This window comes from Panthera onca, chromosome A3 (assembly GCF_046562875.1).
Source record: "Panthera onca isolate mPanOnc1 chromosome A3, mPanOnc1 haplotype 2, whole genome shotgun sequence".
Classification (NCBI taxonomy): Eukaryota; Metazoa; Chordata; class Mammalia; order Carnivora; family Felidae; genus Panthera; species Panthera onca.
In genome coordinates this window covers 26,497,820-26,523,844 of record NC_138341.1, presented here as the reverse complement: position 1 = coordinate 26,523,844, position 26,025 = coordinate 26,497,820, and the positions used below count along the sequence as shown (strand labels likewise).

The following is a 26,025-nucleotide window of genomic DNA, read 5'->3' as shown; positions in this document are numbered from 1 at the left end:
TCAGCATTTCTTCGGTACCAACAAATTCTCACAAAGCTCTCTGTACAGACTGACCTGTGAAAGATTTATAGGATGCTCGAAGACTGTAAGGGAAAGGGTACCCCCCAAAAGTTAACACAAGTAAGTATTTTTAAAAAGCAAAAAAAGAACAAAGGGCTTTGCCATGGAATTATATATTCAGTTAGGAATTTATCTTACTTGTTGAATTACTTCTGGATATAGCATCGGTAGTCGTTCTGCAATAAGAGCCAGTCCACCCATTCCTGCAAAAACTTGTAATGGTGACTGGATGGGACAGGTTTCAAGTAAAGATTCATCCAATACTCCATCCATACATTCATCACTTGGAGTGAGAGCCTCATCTTCTGGACAGCTACCAAGTAAGTCTCCATGATCTAGAAAGTAAATTACAAATAACAGGTAAAAAAAGGTCTGTTTTTATAATAATTTTTCATGTACAAGGATATTATTGTCACCTCTCTACTCAACAAAACAGCATCAGTATGTTACTCAGAAAGAGCTTTAAGGCTGGATACTATAATAATCTTTAAATGACTTCTGACGCTGCCTCTTAACAGTCCTGCTACTCAAAGCAGGATCACTGGAAAGTGAACATTGGCATCATCTAGTAAAAGCTTTTGAAATATAGACTTTCAGGTCCCACCCTGGACCTACTGAGTAAGAATATGCATTTTAACAATGTTCTGTAGGTAACTTATAATCAATCATACTGAAGTTTGAGAAGTACTGTCCTTTAGGGCATATTATAAGCATATTCTATGTAAAAATAAGTCAGTTTGCAGAGATTCAAAGCAAATACTAATATATGTACATCATGTTCTGAAGTATCCCATTAAGAAAAACTGAATACTAACAGACTTCCCACAATGAAAACTAAAAGTTATACCATATTGGTTAACTCTGAATCACTCACAAAGGAAAACCAAAAGATTAGTATGTTTACAAATGATCAGACTGTATAAATACTAAAAACCCAACTACATAAAAACAAATAATCTTGCTGAAAACTAAGCAAAGGCAATATTCTAAGATTTACTAAAGAATGCAAAATGCTAGAGGCACCTGGGTGACTCAGTAGGTCATGATCTCATGGTTCGTGGGTTCAAGCTCCGTGTTGTTAGGGCAGAGCCTGCTTGGGATTCTTTCTTTCCCTCTCTGCCCACTCCCCACCCCACTGGTGCTCACTCGCTCTCCAAATAAATAAACTCCAAAAAAATGCTTAAAAAAAAAAAAAAAAGAATGCAAGAGGCAAATAATAAATCAAAGCATATATGCTCATAAAGTGATGCTGTAAGAAAAATTAAGATTAATTTTCAGTGAAAACAATAGCAATTTATTATGTTTACAAATCAAGTCAGTCATAAAGAACAAGACCTCATTAACTTGACAGAATAAAAACAAAGGTAAATGAAGTCATGAGCTAGAGAAATCCCTACTTCTCAGATCACAGACTGTAAGGGATCATCATATACATACCTTTTTCAGGATGTAACCTTTTAAAAGAATCTGTTTTTGACAGACTTGGGTCTGTGATAACTCTAGATCCCAATTTAACAGTCAGATCTATTGAGCGGTAACCTTGAGGAAGTTTTCGGTCATACAGGAGAGTTAAAAGTTGGGCAAGCGTCATTTCAGCTGGCAATGGCTGGCCTAAAAATGACATAACTAAGTTAAACCTGGAATCCAAGAGGGAAATATTTACTTGGTTTGATTAAGTCAATTAGTTACTTTTTTACTGAACTATATGTACAGCATCTGATTCTGACACCAGTTTAAAAACAATTTGAAATTAGCACATGGAAAGTTTACAGAAATCTATTTCTGACACATATGTCAGAAATTCTGACACAGAACAATAATGTCTGTAGAAAGTGTTAGTCACAAACCAAATCCCACCAAGATCTCATGAGATACAGCAAGATACAAAGAAACAAACATTCCTAGCCATCAGGGGTTGGCAAAATCTTCTTCCTGAAGGACCAGATGATAAATATTTTCATCTACGAAGACCATACAGTCTCTGCTGCAACCACTACCGCTACCACTGTGGCATGAAAACAGCTATGGGCAACGCACAAATAAATGGGCACAGCTGTTATTTCCATAAAACTTTTTTATATCCAGTCTACTGGCCATAGTTTGTTGATCTCTGCAATAAATCAGTAACATAAAGGTAAGAAGGAAAAGATGGCTAAGAAGGAATAGTTGGCAATTGGATTTTAAGAATAAAGCACAAAAACGGGAGACAAATTGGGTATCACCTTGACCAAGAGGAAGTATACTGGTCAAAGATTATGTTTTAGCTAGAGAGAAAATACTGCTTAACTCTCAGTGGTACATGAATGACTTCTACTACCATAACGAGTTCTTCAAAATCTGCCTCACGCTCCTTCCTACATAACTTTTTATGACCTCTTTAAAACGTTAGTTTTACTGATATTATAGCACACTGACAGCAAAATTTAAGACGACAGTAAAGTATAAATATGCAACATCATAATGTTAAAAAGAGCATGTAAAAGGTTACCTCTTCTTTTCTTCTCATTTTTCTTAGAGGGAGCTGTATGGACAAAGTCTCACTAACTCATGTACCTCATCAAGAGCACTTGATTAAACAGGAGTCTGAGTATGGTGATTACATGTCTTTATAATTTTTTGTATTTTTCAATATTGTGAACATTACCTGCCAAGAGTTTGTGGAACAGGTGAAACACTGGGACAGTAATTATTTTGTTGGCAGCCTCTGCTCCTGAAGAAGCACTTCCTATTTTATCAGGAATTGTCCTCCCTCTCCTGGATGGTGGACGTGGTGGTGTAGCTGACACAGCCCGTTTGGATTGGGATTTCAGCCCTAAAAGAATCAGGAAGATTCTATATCAGTCAACACACAATGAAATAAAAGAGTATTTCTACAATATTTTTAAATAGCATCACATTCCTAACTAATGCCAAAAGGGAGAAACGTTTCTTCTGATTTTATATCTGATCTTCCAATTCTATTTGCCCTTCATGACATGCCATGAATTTTAGCTTCATGTTCGTAACTATTCTCCAAGAAAGTAAAAAATAACGCTAAATTCTATTGTTCTATTTCTCTGAGATAGAAATAAAATCCATTATCTCCTATTTGAAGAGTAAAGTAATACAGACTAAGCTTTATCTTTTGAACTAAAATCACTTCATTTATGTTAAAAAATATATCCTCCAAAATTACCAGTTGTCTTGGTCATTTTGTCTTCCTCAATTACCTGATAGTACGAGTACAATTCTCTTGTGTACTGTCAAGCTTAAATGGAGTATCTATAGGATTCACACATGTTCAGTATCTGATGAAACACAGTAAGCTTTGGACATAAAGTAATAGATTTCAGGTGTAATGTTTTTACATCCAGTATTATGACATCATTTTAAGTCAGCTTTTTGCATTAACACCTTTTAATACATGAAGTTCCTAGAGTATATATTATTATATTTTATATAAAATCCAAACAAAAATCAAGATTATAAAAAACAGAAAGCATACCTGAAGCAACAACAACACTGTAATTGTCCTGAAATCCATTTTCTGCCTTAACTTTTTCTTTCTCCTCATGGTTTTTCTTTTCTTTGTCATCTTTCTGTTCACTAATTAGTTTAGCAGTGATACTTGGTGTATCTGTAAGAAAATATTACCTAAAATACACTGCTTTTCAAAATCATTAAGAAGGAAGCTAACCATTTTAGACAAGGATTAAACAAGATTTTATCATTAATATGAAGGCAATGTGAATTGATTTAGGAAAAACTGATGAGGTAAAGCCTGATATTCAATCCTTGCTGATACCAATGAAAGGGAATCACCACTGTTCATAAGCCAGGACACTTAAATTATTATCTCTAGAAAATATTACATTACAATAGTATTACCTCTTGAGGCAATGAAAAACCATTACCATTACATTTCTTTTATTGTAGGCACAGTTCAGTGTATTTGCAACAAACATGTAATTTGGTCCTCACAACATGCATATTAAGAAAGAATATTATTTTCAAAATAAGGAAACAGCCTGTAGCAAGGCTATGATACAACTTGTAAATGACAAATACACAATTCGAGCTGAGGGCTCATCCTAAAGCATTACGGTAGATTTCTTATTCTACAAATGGGAGTAGAAAGGAACAAGTTTCAATAATGAAGATTTGTTTTGCTGTTTTTAGTTAGGAAGCTTAGCGACTTTAAGAACGAATATTAAGCACTTTATTAAACTCTCAATATTTTGTTTCATTACTCTGGAATATGGCATGCTATTAAACATCAAGAAATGAATAACTAAAATGATCTGATTTGGCCATTAAGAAATCCAAAAACCTGGATGAACTTAGGAGTGACTTTCACCAGTGTGGATATGTTATACAGATTCTCTTTGCACTTTTCTAACTCACACAATTGTGATCTAATGCTTTTTTAATGTTAAAAAGGTGAAACAATTAAAATGATAAAATAGTACGTTTTCATTATCTCCTACGTTGTGCTTTCTTTGAACGTCTGAAAAATACCCCCGTGATGTCAATTTCTGAAGTTCCTTCCTAACCACAGTCTGCCTTTAGAGTTTCCGTTTCTTGTGTGAAATTTGAAAATTCTGTAAATACCATAAAATACATCATGCAACAATACATTTACTTTATTACAAAGGCAAAAACAGAAAGCCTAAATAAAATACTTTAAAAAATCACAAAATTAATTCAACACATAATCAGGAAAACCAGTAAAGATCATTAGGTGATAAGAACTTACATAGTATCATACCAATAAATGTCAAATACTAAAAGGTATCAGTAAAAAACATTCTTCTCAATAGTCTGTTTAAAATTGTTCTAGGGGCAGGGCACCTGGGTGGCTCAGTTGGTTGAGCATCCGACTTCGGCTCAGGTCATGATCTCACAGTCCATGAGTTCGAGCCCCGCGTCGGGCTCTGTGCTGACAGCTCGGAGCCTGAGGCCTGCTTCAGATTTTGTGTCTCCCTCTCTCTCTGCCCCTCCCCTGCTCATGCTTTGTCTCTCTGTCTCAAAAGTAAATAAAACATTTAAAAAAATATGTTAAAATTGTTCTAGGGGCACCTGGGTGGCTCAGTTGGTTAATGGTCCAACTCTTGATTTCAGCTCAGGTCACAATCTCATGGTTTGAGAGATAGAGCCCCATGTCAGGCTCTGTACTGAGAGCATGGAGTTTGCTTGGGATTCTCTCTCTGCTTCTCCCCCACTTGTGCACATGCGCCCTCTGTCTCAATAAATAAATAAACATGAAAAAAAATTTTAAATGGGGCCAGCGCCTGGGTGGTTCAGTCAGTTAAGCGTCTGACTTCCGCTCAGGTCATAATCTCGTGGCTTGTGAGTTCAAGCCACACGTTGGGTTCTGTGCTGACAGGTCAGAGCCTGGAACCTACTTTAGATTCTGTGTCTCCCTCTCTTTGCCCCACCCTTGCTCACACTCTGTCTCTGTTAGTCTCTCTCTCTCTCAAAAATAAACATTTAAAAACAATTTTTTTAACTAAAAAAAAAAATTGTTCCAGTTTGGATTACCACTTCTAATCAAGATGAAATAACAAAACCAGATTTACTCTACTACCTGAAATAACTAAAAACTAGGAAAATACATTAAACAGTTTTCACACAATGGCCATCAGGAAGGCCACAGAGTGATGCCTAGGTGAGTGGAAACTAAAGAGGTGAGTTCTAGGACTGCTCCAGCTCATTGCTAGAGATTCCCAGGCCATAGATCAGCACAACTCAGAAGTCATCCAAGGTAAGGATATGGACTGGGAGTCCAGGAAGACAAAGATGGCTGGCTGCAGTTTTTAAGTCACATTGCTAGGGAGGAGAGATCTGCAGAGAGAAAGAGCTCCAGAGATCTACAGTCTCCTTTGGGTCTTTAGCGCATACAGATGAGTATTATATATGAGGAAACCACCAAAAGCCAAGTTAAGTACTTCTCAAAAGGGGACCAACCCCAGAGTCTAAAATAAGGGCTGTAATATTTAGTGTTCTCAATGCCTAGTGAATTCCTAACATTTCTCAGATGGGTATTACCTCAGTAGTGAGGCCCAAGTAGCCTTAGACTTTCATTTTCAAATGTGGTACCCTACTTCTATTTCAGTATAGTACCTTTTCAAAATTAAATTCATTAAAAACTTAGTTCCTTAGTCTCACCAAACACATTTCATGTGCTCAACAGCTACCGTACTAGACAGTACAAGTTTATTAAAAATGTCCATCATCACAAATAAGTTCTGCCTTAGTTTAAAAGGTGCTCTGTTCCTAACTAATAACATTTAAAAGCTAGATCTAAAAGAAGCAATCCATTTCCAAGTAATATAACTTTGTGCCAGAACAAAATAAAAAATATTTATTAAACTACAAAAATATCCAGCACCCAAAAGGTAAAAAAGTAGAAGTCCAATAAAATTTTCCAGGCAAATAAAGAAGCAATAGTATACAATCTATAATGAGGAACAAATAATCAACATAAACATGTTTAAAGGAAAGCTTATACACTTTAAAAAAGGACAAGGAGATATTAAAAAAGAACAAATTAGTAGGCACTACAGAGGAACAGAATTGAAGACAGAGCAATATAAATTATCCAAAAATTTTAAACAGAGGGGGGAAAAAGAGGCAGGGGGTCAGGGTGGGGGGAATGAGCAGAGCTTCAGTGAGCTATGGAAGAACTTCAAGAGGCCTAATAAATGTGTAACCTGAATTACTCTACGTGAAGAGAGAAGCAGAGACAGAAAATATGAGAAAATATTTGTAAAAAAATGTCCAAATATGATGGAATCTATACACCCAGATTCAAGAAAGTCAACAAACCCACATCATAAGCAGCAAGAAACCACAAGGCATATAACAATCAAATTGCTTAAAAGCAATGACAGAAATTTGTAAAAGCAAAGATACTGACACATAACTATATTATTTGAAAGCAATGTAGTCAAAAGCTATGGGAAGTGGGTAAAATTATTAATTTTGGATTACTTGTTTTTATACATATTGATAAAATATATATGCACATGTAAATATATCATACCAAGTATGGCTAAAGATCATAAATACACTTTAAAGGACCAAAGCATTGCTAAATACAGGTTAAATTAGCACTTGCAAATTTTCCATGTTTGCTCAGGATGACTCTTTGTCTGACTTTTTACTAGGAGTAGTATTCTTAGAAAGTAATCAATTTATTTTTTAGATTTGTAGGTAATAAAGGTCATTACTTTTAATGACCTAATAAGACATTTTAGAAAACAGTATTCCTTTATAGTGAAGAAAAAGAAAAATATTAAATTTCCAGTTATTTTGTAATATAATGTCTATACTTTCCCATGATCGATAGGAAATAGCAATAACTGAACTTCAGTACTCTTGCCCACTTATCCTTCTTTCATTTAAATTAATTATTCATTTTTTTCTTCATCACACACAAGGAACAATTTCAAGGCTATGATAGAAAAAAAGTCTATAAAATCAAATTTTTGAAAAAGTTTAGCTGTAACAAGATATGGCAGACATTTTCAAATAAGAACAAATGTTATTTATACAATTATAATAGTATTTGAACATTTTATTGTTTAACTTATAAAAAGGAAAGAATTATATAGTATTATGTACATACTTGTGTGGCTGCAGTGACTAAAACCAAGAAAGAATCTTTTCTACCTTATTTTCTCATAGCGATCACATCCATTCACATGGTTTAACTTACCATCTATGGATGGTAACAACTCCCAAATCTCTTCAACCCAGTTTTTTTCTAAACTTAGAAATTACAAAATAAGCTTTGTATTTCCCACTGATACATGGACATCAGCTTTTTTCTGAGATACTCCTAAGTTCCCAGCTATAGTACTTAGGTACTCCCTTCTAATGCATACAGATAGAAACATACTTACATTTATATTAGAATGCCAACATTATTTAATTTCATTTACGTTTTTTTTTTTTTTCAACGTTTTTTTTGTTTGTTTTTTTTATTTATTTATTTATTTTTGGGACAGAGAGAGACAGAGCATGAACGGGGGAGGGGCAGAGAGAGAGGGAGACACAGAATCCGAAACAGGCTCCAGGCTCCGAGCCATCAGCCCAGAGCCCGACGCGGGGCTCGAACTCACGGACTGCGAGATCGTGACCTGGCTGAAGTCGGACGCTTAACCGACTACGCCACCCAGGCGCCCCAATTTCATTTACGTTTTAAACAGCATAAGTAAGACCTTAATATTGAGGGGCAGGGTACAGGTCTTGCTTACTCTTACAGCCTGAGGACTTACACATAGAAGGTGCTCAATCAATTCACTCACTGATTTCATTCTCAGGATTTCTGAGAGGCAATCAAACTATCTACAGGCAATCAAACTATCTACAGTTGATCTGCATTCTGTCATCAAAACTGCTTATATTTTAATATAATACAAACCCGTGTTTTAATAACCTGTATACTGTTTAAGGCCATCATCTTAGAATACAGGCAGGAAGCCTAGGGGATAATTTCTCTCTGCTTTCTTCACTATTATAAATAATAAGGTCACTAATCAAGTCTACCTACTTCATTTTCATCTCCTGACCATTCATTTCTTCCTGAGATCTAGTAAATATTTATTATTTAGAATCCTGTTATCCAACCTAATAGCCTGCAAATCACCTATTATAAAAAAGCCCTACGGTTTATTGTGAAAAAATTCCATCAATGGCTTCCCAAGGCTTGTCAACATTTCCAACTGTCCATTCTGTCAATTCTCCACACAACACACACCACAGCAAAAGAACTATGGGTGCTAGAAGGCAGCGCACATACACTTTGTCTCCTTTATCAGCTTCTTTCTCATGCTTGAAAATGTAAAGACATACTGACCTTTCTATGCATGAAATGGTTGCTGAGTGAGTAGATGCAGTAAAATAAAGTTACAAAACATAATAAAAATTTTATATAATGTAACATAAAGTTAAAGAAAAATTTTAATACTTAAATCTGACTTGCCTGACACTCTGTCAAGAACTTCTGATAACGTTGTTGAGACCGGCAAATGAAGTGTACGGAACTTATGGCCTGCTCCGTACATTGGATGTTGGATGACATGGCTTGTAGCATTAATTCTACCTTTATACAGCTGAAAATTCAAAAGAAATCAAGAAGTGATTTTTTGGAAACATGTATCCTTACAAAACAATTTCAAAAGTTTTTCTAAAAGAATAAAAAGTGTAGATACACACAAAATATAAAGAGTATATTTTATATATTTTTGAAAGTATGGTACATTTGAAGGGTGCCTGGGTAGCTCAGTCAGTTAAGCATCCACCTTTGGCTCAGGTCATGATCTTGTGGTTCATAGGTTTGAGCCCCACATCGGGCTCTGTGCTGACAGCTTGAAGCTTGGAGCCTGCGTTGAATTCTGTGTCTCCCTCTCTTTCCGTCCCTCCCCCACTCATGCTTTCTCTCTTTCTTTCTCTCTCTCTCTCTCTCTCTCTCTCTCTCCCCCCCTCCCTCCCTCAAAAAGCAGCATTAAATATTTTTTTTTTTAATGTGGTACATTTGACATCTGATTTGTTGCTCAACTTTTGTATTAGCACCACTGTACCTAATAATCTGTCACTCTTTCCCCCAACCAAATTATACTTTTCATGGTAGTGTATAATTAGGCTATTTATCACAAGAAGGGTTATCCAAAGAAGACTTGTAAGTCCTATCATTAAGTACCAAGGTTGTTCTAGTTTCAGTTTGCTATTTGAGAAATTAGGATGTAGAGGTAATTGCAGATTCTGATATGAAATTATAAAATATCTTTATACACAGCTAATATTAAGATTTAATTAAACTGTTAAAATACTCACTGGACAGGGAGACTGAAGAAACATTGTCACTTTCTCATCCTCTAGCATCAATTGCAAAAACAATCTACGTATAAACCCTGAAATGTTCCCTGATGTTGGAAGGTTCCCTCTTTGAGGAGACGTTTGAAAAAGTTCACAGAGGACCTGGCAAGTAAAGAGATTTAAAAATTAAGTGCACTATTTATCTGCAGCTGTGTACTTTCAAGAAAAAAAAAAGATTATCCCCAGAGAAAATTTCTGTGGATAAACTACTACTACAGGGTTTTCACATAAATACCTGGTGTAACCAACTTACTTTCAACTTGAGTCAATATCAATATGCTTACAATGCAATAAAAGTTATGAAAAAAGGGTATTAAAAATATCAAACAAAGCCTTAACAAGAAGCTGAGAGATGATAATTAAGCCAGAAAGCAATAAGACACAAAAGTTTCAGGCTACCCAGAGGTACAAACCAGATTTTCAAATTCTCATATCCATGACCTTGGTTAAAATTGATAATTTAGACATTTCCTTTAATTAGGCATATTAAGCAGATCAAGTTTGGCAATAATTAAATACTTTAGACACTCAAGTATCTTGCTATCCTTCTCAATAAAGTTAAATCATTCAGTATTTCTTGAAAATTATGTTAACTTCTCTAGATAAAGGTCAAAACAGCTAGAAAGGAGCAGAATCTGGCAAAAATCAACCAGAATCGTCCTTGTAATAATTCTAGCTTTCAAGATTTTTGTCCCCATGGACTTAAAACAATAAAATCATCTCTCATATTTTTAGTGAGATCTGTCAGGAGTCTCCTATCTGAAATCTACCCTAATGTCTGCTTCATTAGAAGCAAACTAAAAGTCATAGCAAGTCAGTTACAACAAAATACAATACTCCACTGCAGATGAGATGACACCTTCAAGTGGTCAATCGTCTTTCAGCAGCCCGTACTGTTCTTCTGGTTTGTCCTCTTTATGGGGGGCAGGGGGAGATGAGTTTAAAAAGAGGAATGTATGATCTATAGCTAGAATCGCTGTGAATTTGCCCATTATCTCATCAAAAGGAATATGTGACAGTTGAGAGGAAGAAGGAAGATATATCAAGACTTTATTTTAATTAGTTTCAATTTAGATCTCTAAATGGACCATATCCCAATCTTCATTATCACCTGTAATACATACCCCTTTCTCAACTAATTTCATTAGTGTTATTTAACATTGTATTAAAATAATAAGATGCCTAAAACTTAAGCCGGTATTTCTAATCTTACCTGGGCCATCAGTTTTTGATTATGAGGGTGGCATGAAATGCACTGCAGGAAGAATGCAACAGTGGCGTTCTCAATAGCTGTCCTCTGTTGAGTAGTCAATCCTGTTGGAGCAGCTGAAGAAAGAGAGGCCGATCTTGCACTAGTCTGTTGTTGTGCACCTAAATTATGTCCTCCAGAAGCGGACCCAGAATGACACAATAAAAACAGAAGTGCTGTCCACAGTGGATTGACCTCAGACCCACCGAGCCAGTCTTTCATAACATGGCTACTGCCAACTTCTGTCAAAAACCTAAGAATGGGAGCAACCAGGTCTGCTGTGATAGGCATCTTATTACATTGTTGTGCAACATGATGCCGCCTGAGCTTGTCCTGGGAAGTATCTATTGACTGAGCAATGCTTTCTGAGTAAGAAATGTGACTGAAGCAGAAAGTAGCCAGACTCCTCACAAGAAGAGAAGGCAAACCTGAGTCCAATAATTGTTTGATAGCTTCTGGAGATTGAGAAGAGGATGCAAGGGTTGCCAAATGTGATTCAGTTAGTGCAAGAGGCGCTTGTGCGTTTTTAGAGTCATCTGTTAAGGATGAAGTAAGATCTTGCTTTTTGCTATCATCAGTCATGGACAGTCTGTGGTGACACTGCACTGGAGGAGGGGTAATCCCCATCCAGCCCATGAGCAAAGAAAAATAATTTGGGTGTATATGACACATTGAGCAAAGTAGACTGTCAACAGCTTTCTTCAAAACCATATTGCAGGGAAGAGACATGGACCAATTAAAAAGTAACCTAGGGGAATAAAAGACACCAGGTTAATATTATATACGTATCTTTAGAAAGACCTCATTTTTCCAATAGTAATATTAGAAATCAACATACACCGTATAAAATCATGACAGCTATAAAAGTATATGTTTTATTTGACATAGAATACTGTAAGATTTCATGATGACTGCTTTGATATACATTATTTAGGTATTTAGGCAGATGAAGTTAGATTAGACTTGTAAAACCAGTACAGAAAATCAAGAGATCTGTATTTAAATGTATCTACCGCTCTATGTGTGACCTCAAAAAAGTTACATAAAGAAAAAGTGGAGTTGTGCCTGGGTGGCTCAGTCAGTTAAGTGTCCAACTCTTGATTTCAGCTCAGGCCATGATCTCATGGTTCCTGAGTTTCAGCCCAGCATCAGGCTCTGCATTGACAAGGTGGAACCTGCTTGGGATTCTCTCTCTCCCTCTGCCCCTCCACATTTGCGCAGTCTCTCAAAATAAATAAATAAACTTAAAGAAAGAAAGAAAGAAAGAAACATTGAAAAATTACACAAAAGAGATGTTCAGATTGAATTTGACATGATTGATGGCTTAAAATTCACGTTTGCAAATCAAAAACTATTAGTAAGTTTCATTAATAACTCGTGGGTTATGCCAATTGAGAAGACCAAATATGAAAATGACGGACTAAAAAGGACAAAAGGCCAGTCTTTTATTAGGCCATGGAACTCCTCAGAAATAAATATAATATTCTGTTATAGACTTAGCAATTACAGGCGCTAAGTTCAGCAAAGCCCTAAGTATGATAAAGAAATGTGGGTAAGTGGAAACTGCCAAAAGAACAATCCTATCAGATAACTAGAAAGTAGTAAAAACAACTAACCATAAAAACTCTAAAGTAGTAAGTCTTTCAAAATTTCCAATTATAATTTACTCCTTAAATAGCTGTACATTAAGGATAAAAAAACAATCTGGGGGTGCCTGGGTGACTCAGTCGGTTAAGCGTCCCATTCTTGATTTCGGCTCAGGTCATGATCTCACAGTTGTGGAACTGAGCCCCGTGTTGGGCTCCATGCTGGGGATGGAATCTGCTTGAGATTTTCTCTCTTCCTTGTCCCTCCCCCGTTGGCATGTGCACAAGCCCAATAAAAAAGTCTGGTGGGTAAATTTGCAAAAAAGAATAAATACTATGACCTGTAGGAACACATACATTAAACTCTTCAATTTTAGGTGGGAGAAAGCAAGCAATGACACTAATATTTCTTCTTAGTGGAGATAAATCTAATTAAATTTGTAAGCACCTAATTTCAAAATTATACATGATTCTACGTAACTACTACTTTCAAAGTATTATTAGTATCCAAACAAGCATATAAAATACCATTTCATCAAGTGAAAACCTGTAACAATCTGCTAACGGAGAAAAAAGGATTTCAAAAATCGTACTTACTCAAAGAGGTCTCGGTCCAGCAGCGCTGGTAAATCGTACTCTACAAGCAGTTCATAACTATGCCACAGAATTGCTGCTACACAGTGCAAATGAGAAGGAGATGGCATGAGAAGACCATACTCTACTGTCGAAGAGTTAGGGCACATGTAGCTCATCCTGCCACTTCTCCTCATAGCAGCCACTCTTGCAGAATCACTGACCCATTTTAACAAGGCCTGAATTCTTAAAAGAAAATGAATTCAAATAACCAATTATACCACAACTGACATTTAATATGGATAAATACCACCATTTCAAGTAAGCACTGTATTTATGAGAGTCATATACTAATGTTCTTGGTACTTTTAATCTAAACTAGGAAGGAAAAGGAACTTATGTAAGCAAAATGGACATAGTAGTTCTACTTCTCCAATAACCTTACTAATCTTAACTGATGAAAATGTTTGAAATAACATATGATAACATATAATTTATGTTATGCAAATAAACATTGGGTAATTTCTTAACTCACTTACCAAAAAAACCCTATAAATATCTGGACTTACAGGATACAAAACTTAACAAATTCATGGTCTCCTGTAAATTTTCTTTCATCTTATAACAAATCCACACAACCCAGAATAGTAATCTGGGGCTAATTCTTTATTGTGCAGAATCTCATGCAACACAGCATGTCTTACTCCCCTGGCCCCCAACCATTAAATACTACTAGCAGTCACCCACCCCCCTGCACTCTGACAACAGAATATAGCCCCAACGTAAGTACTTTTTCTCAAGTGTCACCCTACCCTTAATACCCTGGAGTTGGGAGGAATACTGAGAACAACATTTAAAAAAAATTTTTTTTAAGTTTATTATTTATTTTGAGAGAGAGCATGAGCAGGGGAGAAGATGAGAGAGAGAGAGAGAGAGAGAGAGAGAGAATCTGGAGGAGGCTCTACAGAGTCACTGCAGGGGTCTGAACTCACGAAACTGTGAGATCGTGACCTGAGCTGAAATGAAGAGTCGGACGCTTAACTGACTGAGCCACCCAGGCGCCCAGAGAATAACATCTTTTTTTTTTTTAATTTTTTTTTTAAACATTTATTATTTTTGAGAAAGAGCATGAACGGGGGAGGGGCAGAGAGAGAGGGAGACAGAGAATCGGAATCAGGCTCCAGGCTCTGAGCCATCAGCCCAGAGCCCGACGCAGGGCTCGAACTCATGGACCACGAGATGGTGACCTGAGCCGAAGTCGGATGCTCAACCGACTGAGCCACCCAGGCGCCCCATAGAGTAACATCTTTTAAAGCAATATGGCTTTGGAGTTTATAAGATTCTTTGCTTCAGGTTACAAGAAATGGGGGTAGGAAGGTATATAATGCTACTTAAACCCCTTCTCTGCTCTGAACAAGACCCCTTATTTTACTGTTTTTTTAATATATATTTTTAAGTTTTTATTTATTTATTTTGAGACAGAGAGGGAGGGAGAGAGGGAGGGAAGGGCAGAGAGAGAGGGATGGAAAGAAAGCAGGTCCTGCACTGTGGGCATGAAGCGACGTGGAGCTCAACTCACGAACCATGAGATCATGACCTGAGATGAAACCAAGAGTCAGATGCTTAACCAACTGAGCCACCCAGTCGCCCCCGGACAAGACCCTTTAAATTTCATATGATCGGAAATAAATATAAGTCAGAAAAAGAGAGAGCAGATGAGGTAATTGGGAAAGAGTAAAATTTTCTCATTGTGCGGAAGCCAATAATTTTGTTATTATATCAGTTCTAAAACATTTATGTTTTAAAAAGTATTATGCAGTGAGAACAATTTTATTTAGGGTAGTTTTCCTATGACAAAAAAACCACAAAGAACTATTAAAGAATTAAATAATTGTAAGATATTTTAAGAAAGTTGTTCTAGAAAAATATTTAAAATTAATATTTTATGGGGCGGCCTGGGTGTCTAAGTGCGTTAGGTGTCCGACTTCAGCTCAGGTGATGGTCTCACTGTTCGTGGGTTCAAGCCCTACGTCGGGCTCTATGCTAATAGCTCAGAGTCTGGAGCCTGCTTCAGATTGTGTCTCCCTCTCTCTCTCTCTGCCTTTGCCCTGCTCGCTCTCTGTCTCTCTCTCAAAATAAATAAGCATTAAAAAAATAAAATTAATTTTTTAATTCTTTCTTACCTCATTAGCCATTATAATTTGAATTTGGCACAATTTATTCTATCAAAAAATATTCCAGGGGCGCCCAAGTGGCTGAGTGAGTTTAGCATCCCACTTCAGCTCAGGTCATGATCTCACAGTACGTGGGTTCGAGCCCCATGTCAGGCTCTGTGCTGACAGCTCAGAGCCTGGAGGCTGCTTCCGATTGTGTCTCCCTCTCTCTGTGCCTCTCCCCCACTAACACTTTGTCTCTCTCTCAAAAAGAAACATCAAAAAAAATATTCCAAAAAATTCCAATCTATTTTTAAATATAATAATATTACTTATGTGAAGCAAAAAGCTTTATAGAAAAGAATTCAGCTTATTTAATATCTTGAAGTTACCATGCTGGAAATAAATTTACTTCATTAAATGCCATTTGAACATTCTTCATCGGAGAGTATGAAAGCAACCAGCCTAAAATAAGTTAAAGCTTATTACATTATCAGTGATTAAAGTATCAAAATTTACTAGGCACCTGCCACGCCTGACACTACCCCAAATCCCCAAGTCTGACCTATGTAAATTGTCCCTTGTGAGTGACACTATTCTGTCTCCCCAATACAAGGCAAAAAGCTGGATTCAATGAACTTGGATACTCTAGTATCTAGCGCAGTGCCACGCACACAGCAACTATTCAGTAAATACCAATAAAATGAGTTAAGTACCCACAAAATTAATGATTTGTTAATAACTTATAAACAAACTAACAAAATATCAAATGATTTTCTTGAATATTAACCAAAATATTAAAGGATAGCATTAACTCAGAAAATAGTAAAGATTAATTGTTTATGGAGTCACACATTCTATAAATGGTATTCTGGTACTGATATATGATATATATAAAACAAGAGAATGACAAATCATCACCCAAAATTTGTCAACAAAAACGTGTCTCAAAAATACTTGGGAAGTTCTTCTCAATGTGGAGGTAGAAGACATCAAAGAAAAGGTACATTAGTAAAACCCATCCAAAATTACCTATATGTAAACCATCACTAAATATTTAGGTGAGATGTTCAAATATTATTTACTTTGTATGACAACATTTCACCTTGCAGTAGGAAGGAGATAGAAGGTAGAGAGCTAATGAAAAGCTGTCAATGAATATTACAAATAATAAGTAATCAAAAAAAACATTACTTTTGTCAAAATAATCTAGGTGCCTAATATGGACACAATATTCTAATATTCATACACAGGTAGTAAATGCTACCTAAGATTGTATGATTTGACAGCACCACAACTTAACAAAGATCTCCTAACAACATGGTTCACATAAAAACGTAATATTTTGGGGCGCCTGAGTGGCTCAGTCACTTAAACATCTGGCTCTTGATTTCGATTCATGTCATGATCTCATCGTTTGTGCGACTGAGCCCGGCATTGGGCTCTGTGTTGACAGCATGGAACCTGCTTGGGATTCTCTCTCTCCCTCTCTCTCTGCCCCTTCCTCACTTGTGCTCTCTCTTGAAGTAAATAAACATTTCAAAACCTGTAATATTTTATTCCATTCCATTTGTCAAAAGTAATACTGAGTATAATTCTATTTCCATTCAAATTTGCTTAAGATATGTCCAAATACATAAAAATTGATGTTTAATGTTCACAAAAGTTTCTAGAAGTTATATCATGTAAAGCATACAGGTATATGTCCAATATAATCAACAGTCTTGACTTTTACGAAACAACCTAAGGAGAAAGTATTAGAAGTAACGTTCGCTATCACATAACTGTGTGTAAGTGTGTCCTTAAATAATAAACAGTGATCTCAGTGTCCGTGAGTTCAAGCCCTGCATCGGGCTCTGTGCTGACAGCATGGAGCCTGCTTGGGATTCTCTGTCTCCCTGTCTCTCTGTCTCACCCCCACTCACTCTCTCTCTCTCTCTCAAAATAAATAAATATTAAAAAATTAATTAATTTTAAAAAAGGAAAAAAAGAAACAGAACAAAACAAAAAAACAAGATCAACATATACCTGTCTTTTGTTCCAGGATCCTGAGTTGTTCCAAGCTGGTAAAGAATATCTATCGTAGAATCGGAAGAGAGTCCATTCAGTCTTCCAAAAAGTAAAGGGCTGTTTAGATCTTGCAATAAAGAACCAAAAGAAAGTTTGCTAAATAAGCAAATGGTATAGGAACATTTGCTCAATTTAATTTTAAATTGTTAATTAAAAATTACACTTCCATAAATTACAGCAACAACAACAAAAAAACTCCAAGGACATTGAAGCCATAATGGAAATTAATTTCAGAAACAGATTTCATCACAAAGATTAAGTGATTAAGTAACTGTCACTGTTTTGCAGATAGGTAAAAATTAAAATATCAAAGTTAACGGTGGTCACCTGTAGGATCACTGCCTGATGCTGCACAGTTTCTCAGGAGAATGTCTATGAGCTTCAGGCCAATCCTTGTGGACTGCAGTCCTATCTTTACAAGCACAACCTCAATGTTGGGTGAGTGCATCCCACAGTACGGGGACATCAGTAAGGCAGCACAAGTCTGCAGCAGATTAGCAGTAGGTGCAGCCGCACTCGCCATCATTCCTTCCAGATCACTTATGTGAGTAAGGCAATGATGCAATAACCGTAACCAGCCGATACTGAAAAAGACAACACAAAGCAGCTTACGTGGTAAATTCAAGTAGCTCAGATTATTTCTGGGGTAAAACAAAATTGAAAAATCAGCATGTTGTGTCTCATAAATAACACAAATCTTCGTTTAAAAAATGCTAGAACATGAAGAAGGACTTAAACACAGTTAAGTTTCCTCCATAGTGTAACAAATAAAAATACTTAACCACTAACAGCATTTAGGAACTACTTGCCTTTTGTTCAACCAGTCAAAAAACTTTTTTGTATTTTTTTAAAATAGGCTCCACGTGCAATGTGGAGCTTGAATTCATGACCCTAAGATCAAGGGTCACATGCTCTCCTGACTGAACCAGCCAGGTGCCCAGTCAGAAAATGTTTTTTTTTATATATACACATATATGTTTAAATATAAAATGCATAGGATTATAGCCTTGTGAAACTATAAAGTCTTGGCAGCTTGAGAATAAAAAAACCCAAATTTTCTTATCAGGCAAAACTTTCAATAGAACCAGTGTATAACATTTTCAACTATCAAAATATACCAGATAAATGTGAATTAAAGGACATATTCAGGTCCTTATTTATTTGGTCAATTTGTATGGCTCAAATCTAACCTTTCCACTCATTGCCATTTAGGAATTATCATACAAGACTAGGTCTCTGTCTATATGGTCAATTTGTATGGCTCAGATGTATCCTGGTGACAGGCATGTGGAAATTCATATATTAGACTCTGATCCAAAGAACAGAAATCCATACCCACAGATACTACACATTGTACATACCTCAAGAATTAAACACACATAAATTTCAATTTTAACCACCCTCCAAGTTCTGGTTCTAAAGAATCATTAACTCTATTACATCTAATAAAATTACAGCGCTGTATAAACTACCTATGGAACAAAGGACTTCCTAAGCCCTAAAACAGAAACCATAGAATAAATAATTTCATAAAAAGCTCAGAAAGCTTTTTTTAAGAATCAGACATAAGGGGTGCCTGGGTGGCTCAGCTGGTTGAGTATCTGACTTTAGCTTAGGTCATGATCTCACGGTTCATGGACTCAAGCCCCACATGAGCTCCCTGCTGTCACTGTGGAGTCTGCCTCAGATCCTCTGTGCCCATCTCTCTCTGCCCCTTCCCTGCTCACACATGCTCACACTCTCTCTCAAAAATAAATAAAACATTGGGAATGCAAGCTGGTGCAGCCACTCTGGAAACCAGTATGGAGGTTCCTCAAAAAACTAAAAATAGAACTACCCTATGACCCAGCAATTGCACTACTAAGCATTTATCCAAGGGATACAGGTGTGCTGTTTCGAAAGGACACATGCACCCCAACATTTATAGCAGCACTATCAACAATAGCGAAAGTATGGAAGGAGCCCAAATGTCCATCGATGGATGAATGGATAAAGGTGTGGTGTATATATATACAATGGAGTATTACTCGGCAATCAAAATGAGTGAAATCTTGCCATTTGCAACTACATGGATGGAACTGGAGGGTATTATGCTAAGTGAAATTAGAGAAAGACAAAAACCACATGACTTCACTCCTATGAGGACTTTGTAAGATACAAAACAGATGAACATAAGGGAAGGGAAACAAAAATAATATAAGAACAGGGAGGGGGACAAAACAGAAGAGACTCATAAATATGGAGAATAAACTGAGGGTTACTGGAGGGGTTGTGGGAGGGGGGATGGGCTAAATGGGTAAGGGGTACTAAGGAATCTACTCTTGAAATCACTGTTGCACTATATGCTAACTAATTTGGATGTAAATTTAAAAAAATAAAAAATAATATTAAAAAGTAAAAATAAGTAAATAAATAAATAAATCATTAACAAAAAAGAATGAGAAATAAAACATACCTTGTTTTGGATACCTGATCTTCAGATGGAAGAAAGGGATTATTAACTGTTGCCGAAGAAGTGGTACCAAAAGCAGTGAGGCCCAGTAATTTAATTTGTGACAGGCCTAATGTGCTGGCATCTCGGGGGCGATGAAGTCTAAGGCAGACAGCAGAAGCTACTTCAGCTTTTACCAGCTGAATTTTTATGTAGGTGAGGCCGCTGGTGACGACAGGAGTGGACAAAGGGAGCATGTTTACCCCATCTGCACTCACTTCAACGGACACAGAGGACGGGCAGGCTGGAGGAAGAGAAGAGTGAAAACTTATTAAAGAAAATGTGAACTGGACTTCATGGTTTAGCAGAAATCCCAGTAAAAGAGCAGCTTTCAGTTATATTATGAACTTGCAAACAGATAATTTATATGCCACGTCATACTTTGTCATTGACTTTCACCAGGACTGATTTTGGAGCTATTTTCCAACATAAGATATGAGATCTACAATGTAACAAAAATAATATTTTAAAAATTGTAACATTCCCCTAAATAAAAATAACTGAAGATATGTAATCCACATTTACATAACTTGAGTCTCTGCAAGAAAAAAACTGCCAAATTGGCAATTACTCTATTATTTCTATTACTCAGAATTATCACCCACAATGTGGGACATTTGATTAATATGTTATGGCTTAGGGTTGTAAGTAATTTGGAAAAGAATAATATACCAAAAACAAAGTGCTTTGGGGCACCTGGGTGGCTCAGTTGGTTAAGTTTAAGACTTCATCTCAGGTCATGATCTCATGGTTCGTGTGTTCAAGCCCCAGATGAGGCTCTGTGTTGACAGCTCAGAGCCTGGAGCCTGCTTCCGATTCTGTGTCTCCTTCCCTCTCTGACCCTCCCCCGCTCATACTCTGTCTCTCTCTCTCTCTCTCTCTAAAAATAAACAAACATTTAAAAATCACTATTTTTTTTTTTTATTATTAGAGCAAGAGCATGTGAGTGGGGAGAGGGGCAGAGGGAGAGAATCCCAAGCAGGCTCTATCCTTGGCACAGAGCCCAACGTGGGGCTCAATCCCAGGACACTGGGATCACGACCCGATCCGAAATCAAGAGTTGGTTACTCAACCAACTGAGCCACCCAGGCGCCCCAAAATCACTATGCTTATACTGAAAGAATCTGGGATCAAAAATGCAAAATAGTATTTCAGATTCCTTTATGAATACCTGGAAGAGTTCTTTTTCCTCTTAATGTAAAACTTGTTTCCTAAAAACTCTTTTCAATTATTTACACCTTGCAAAGTGAAAACAAAATATATTCAATGAAAAAGCACCAAATGAATGATACTCAATATAGTACAAATTTAAAAAATCACACTCAAATATTAAAAATATTAAATATTACAGTCAAGTTATTAAAATAAAAAATTGTGTACATGTAATTATCTTACAATGGGGGGGGAGGGAACAACACATAAATCCAAGCTAATTTCCCACTGCAGGACTGGCACTGAGGATGGGGCTAGAGAAAGTACGCCTGCTATCTACAGGTGTGTAAACTAACTCATTTCAAGTTAATGCTATAGCTTAATAAATTTGGGGAGAAAGGCAAGGAAAAATTATATATAACTGAAATAGGTTGGTTTGGATTTCATGAAACATTCTATTTGTTTAAGGGGAATAGCTATGTCAATTCATTTCATGGGAAATGATTTGGTGGTAATGTTGAATATTACACAAAAAACTTCAAAATTAAGCAATCTGGGAATCATACCTTTGTATCACTGTTTACTAAATATTTTCTCTCATTTTTAAGTGTTCCTACATTACAGTTTATTTTCATACATGTTTCTTTACAAAAAAAACTACTCACTCGCAAGAGATGCAAGGTGAGGCTGGATATGTATCTCTTTAAGAAGCACTGCTGCAGGAAGATGAATGGTGAGGTCACACCAAGCCTCCTCCGGCAGGAAGATGTAGGACCACGCAGCAGAGCGAGCCCTCCTGTGAGGAGGCGTGGCCTGTAAAAGCACCTCAGCTGGTTGGGCAGTTGGACTGCTAGATGTAATTGTACCTACAGAAGATATTATAAAAATCATAAAAATTCTGTAAAAGAACCCAAATAAACTATCAAGAACTATCTAATCACTGAACCAGAAAAATTAGCTAAAATCATAAACATTTGATGCTACAAACATATTTATTAGTGTGTGTTTAACACGATTTGTCACAGTATTTACAAAATATCAAGACACCCAGTCAACCTGCAAGGTGATAAGTTCATTATTAATCGTTGCCTAATTTCTTTATATTCACACGTCAAATGAAAACTAAGGTAATAACAAATCTAGCACAATAAACTGGGAAAAGGAGTACCCACCTAAAACAGAAGCTTCTTAAAAAATAACTCAAAATAAGATGGAACAAGTTCTTTAAACTGATTAACATTTATGGTGAAAACAGACACAAAAATCTGCTATTTCGTTTCACAAAAGGTGTTACTATTTAACTCGGAAATACAAACAAAGGAGATCATTAAAATGGGAGCTATTAAAAACTTCCTTCTAATCAACAGACTGTTTCAAAAACCACTACCTTTAAAATCACTTGTTTGGTGATATTATCACATGATCAACTTACTTCAAGAACTATTTCTGCTTCATACCAGCTAATAAAATATGTAAGTTCATATCAATAAGATTTAGTAATTCTTTTCTTACCCAGGGGTGCAAAGTTATGGATCCCTTCTGCATTGTCAGGCTCAGAAGCTAGTATTCTTGTTTTCAAAGTGCTGTCAACAGCTTTATTGGGACCAGAATCAAGAAACTTCATAATAGTTGATACCATACTTCTTGCAGTGTTTACAATAGCCCTTGTACTAGTAACCATATTGTTGCAAATGAGCTGAACTCCACCTAATTTACAAAGAACACCAAATGAAAATAAGACAGTGTGACATTCAGTCACCTTTCACAGAAGACTACAAAAATGACAACATACACTGTCAAATGCGTACACTTAAATGACAATTTGTGGAATTTATCTTACCCATATCATGGAATGCTTTCAAGGCGTCACTGGTATCCAATACTCTCAAAATAAACCACAGTAATGGTTCAGATAACTGGCAAGTAGCGAGAGAGCCCTAAAGAAAACCACATATGTACTGTGACTTTATAACAGTGATTATTAACTTCCTGTAATGAGGACAATTAACATATTAATTGTAATATTCTTTTATAGTTCAGTATTCTAAAATTATAGCCTTAATCTAAATCACAAATTCAACATATCTGCCAAAAGACCTAAGAAATCTTACTGAATCAACAAGGAAGTATAGCTTTTTTTCTGAACTGAGAGTATTTTTTAAATTAAGCATCTGTCTTTATCTAGTATTATCATTTTCGACCTTAATGTGCATTGATTTTGTTTTCCATTAGACACTAATTTCATTTAAAAACTGATTCTTCTCAAATATCTTTCCATTAATGGAGAAATATGTGCACATATATATGCAATGACAATTTAAGAAAATGGTGATTTACACCGACATACAAAATACTCCTTAAGAAAGTACATTTTAAAACCTGCATTTGAAAAAATGCAGTAAATGGACTAGAAGTTAAAAGCATCACACTGGTTCCTACAATTTCATTTTATAAGAAGGAAAATCAAAAAGCAGTAATATTCGAACCGATTTTTCTTTTAAAATCACCCAAATCCTTTTTGGCTGAAAGGAAACTAAACAAACATGCATCATAGCTTGAAAAAATAGTTGCATTAAACTTTTGTATGTAACATCTACAGAGAGCATTTTGGTATTCCACTATGCTATTTCTAGGGAAAAGAAAACTTCTTCTTGAGATAACAGGAAAACAACCTAAAATTTAAGATTATGTTTAATGTTTTATTCTTAGATCATTGTGGTGATTTTTCACAACATGGACTCAAAAAACTACATTCAAACTTTATTTAATAGTCTATAGGTCTTACTTGATGCTGCTGCTCTTTTTCCAATATATGAATCCTCTGTCTTTGTCCTATAAATACTTCTCTGTCCCCATTACCAGAAACTATTTAAATTACTGAAATAGTTGCCAGATTGAACTTACTTGTCTGCCCATATATCCACAAGCCATGTAAGTTAAAATTGGCTGCAGCATCATGTGGACCGTAGAAGCTTTTTTACTGAGGGTTGTCAGTATGGTAAACAATCCATCCCCAACTGATATAGCATCTAATCCACCATGAAAGTTCTCATGTTTGGTAAGATGCAATCCACTTGCCCCTAGTTTAAATAAAAAGATTACACATTTTTAAAATACAGTATATACTTAAAAATCAGTAATAATTAAAATAGAAAAGTCATTTGTCCTGAAACCACTGAAGGATGGGTATATAACAGCTACATATATGTATATGTGTATGTGTATATAAATACATGTGTGTATACATATACGAGAGATTGGGATATTCATCATAGCATTCAGTAAAGCATGTTTTTGGCCATCTTCTTACATGAGATACCTCTAATGTTGCTAACAATAAAAATAAGTTGCTCTGTTATATGACTGAGGAATATCATCTTACATATAAGCCATATACCAAGAAGAAAGGAAATGGAGAGAAAAATAAGTGGTATTGTTACATAACTATGCTTCAAGACATCGAATTAAAAACAAGATAGGATGGTTGTTTCCCATACACAAAGAAAGAAAAAACAGAATGGAATCAATGGGATTAATTTTGTCACAGTTTACAGAAGTACAATATAACAGCTTTCAAACAGGTAGAAAAGTTAAGCAACGATACAGAAATTTTACACTGATGTATGTGTCATAGAAACTGTTCCACTTTGGATAAAATTTTACACCTCACATTTTTTAAAAAGTGGGAATCAATAAGGTTCCCTAATATAAAATTTGATGTGAAATTCTTCATCTTTAACACATCAGAGATGTGTGATTATGAAGTATGGTGCCTGACCAGTGAGACTGATTTTTTTCTTAATATAACAAATTACAAGTTATTTGATTAGCATATTATGGTATTTAAAAATTCACACTTAAAATTCTTAATCATTTCTATTTCACCTATTGATAGAAGGAAGCCACTCTCTAGAAGTTTCCACTTACAGCTTGCTAAGAAGTTTGCAATGAAGTAGCCTTACACTATAAAGTAATAAAAAATCAATCTATATGTTGCTAAAACAAAGAGATACAATACCAAAAACAAGCGTAAGATTAAACATTCTCAATACGTACCAATTATCATCGCCATGGCACTGCTATTACACAGGCCCAGAGCAGACAAAATCTGGCTCATAATCTGTTGGTTGGCTAACACTAAGTCAGCAACATATGCAGGTGATCCTTGAACACTACTACTGCTTCCATTACCATCTTTGCCTCCGGAGACTTTTTCCTCATCTGAAACACTGTCTGTAGTATTGGTGGTCACAGAAACTCTTGCACTGTATTCTCTATTGCCCGAAAGAGGCAGCTGTACTAGAATGTTAACCAGTTTTAACAAATCAAACATGAGTTGATCTCTTGTCATTTCGCCACAAACTGCTTTTGCATCGCCTGGACGAATAAGGTTGGCAAAGAGTCCCCCAAAGCATGCTCGAGCACCCACCGAGCTATCTGATCCACTTCGAGACATCACTTTGTCTGAGCAAGTGATATAGTGGTGCACTAAAAAGGTGACAGACTCTATTACAGCAGAAATAGTACTAACTGAAACAACTTCAAAATTCTGCTCCAGGGTAAATTCTAAGAGCTTTACTTGGGCATCAAGAGGACCTTGGCCTGTCTGGAAAGCACCCCTGCAGAAAAAGAGAGATGATTAAAAATTAATGCATCTTAAATTTTTAAAAAAGTAACCACCACAATACAAGAGAGCTAACACAGTAATTAAACTCTTGGTTTTCACTGTTTCATTTTGTAGCAAATGGTCTCCATTCTTCCTGAGTCATTCTAACTGTCTTCCATTTGACACAAAATCAAAAATGACTTCCCTTCCAATAGAAAACTAAA

General features: G+C 36.0%; 1 protein-coding gene across 13 annotated transcripts in view; it reads right to left on the bottom strand.

Moving 5' to 3' along the window:
- Positions 1 to 26,025, bottom strand: part of BIRC6 (baculoviral IAP repeat containing 6) — a 224,446-nt gene that overhangs the window by 70,501 nt on the left and 127,920 nt on the right. For all 13 annotated transcript variants that reach the window (XR_013554777.2, XM_078444805.2, XM_078444808.2 and 10 more), the window contains 16 exons: positions 25,252 to 25,814; positions 24,100 to 24,275; positions 23,036 to 23,132; positions 22,708 to 22,902; positions 21,861 to 22,061; positions 20,008 to 20,287; positions 17,880 to 18,136; positions 17,511 to 17,619; positions 13,354 to 13,575; positions 11,135 to 11,918; positions 9,880 to 10,023; positions 9,029 to 9,158; positions 3,545 to 3,676; positions 2,705 to 2,872; positions 1,498 to 1,671; positions 199 to 395 (listed from right to left, as the gene is read on the bottom strand). Coding sequence is in view for 12 of the 13 variants with exons in the window: in XM_078444805.2 (XP_078300931.1) it covers positions 199 to 395; positions 1,498 to 1,671; positions 2,705 to 2,872; positions 3,545 to 3,676; positions 9,029 to 9,158; positions 9,880 to 10,023; positions 11,135 to 11,918; positions 13,354 to 13,575; positions 17,511 to 17,619; positions 17,880 to 18,136; positions 20,008 to 20,287; positions 21,861 to 22,061; positions 22,708 to 22,902; positions 23,036 to 23,132; positions 24,100 to 24,275; positions 25,252 to 25,814 (3,829 nt within the window). In the remaining variant the exon portion in view is untranslated. The remainder of the gene's footprint in view (positions 1 to 198; positions 396 to 1,497; positions 1,672 to 2,704; positions 2,873 to 3,544; positions 3,677 to 9,028; positions 9,159 to 9,879; positions 10,024 to 11,134; positions 11,919 to 13,353; positions 13,576 to 17,510; positions 17,620 to 17,879; positions 18,137 to 20,007; positions 20,288 to 21,860; positions 22,062 to 22,707; positions 22,903 to 23,035; positions 23,133 to 24,099; positions 24,276 to 25,251; positions 25,815 to 26,025) is intronic.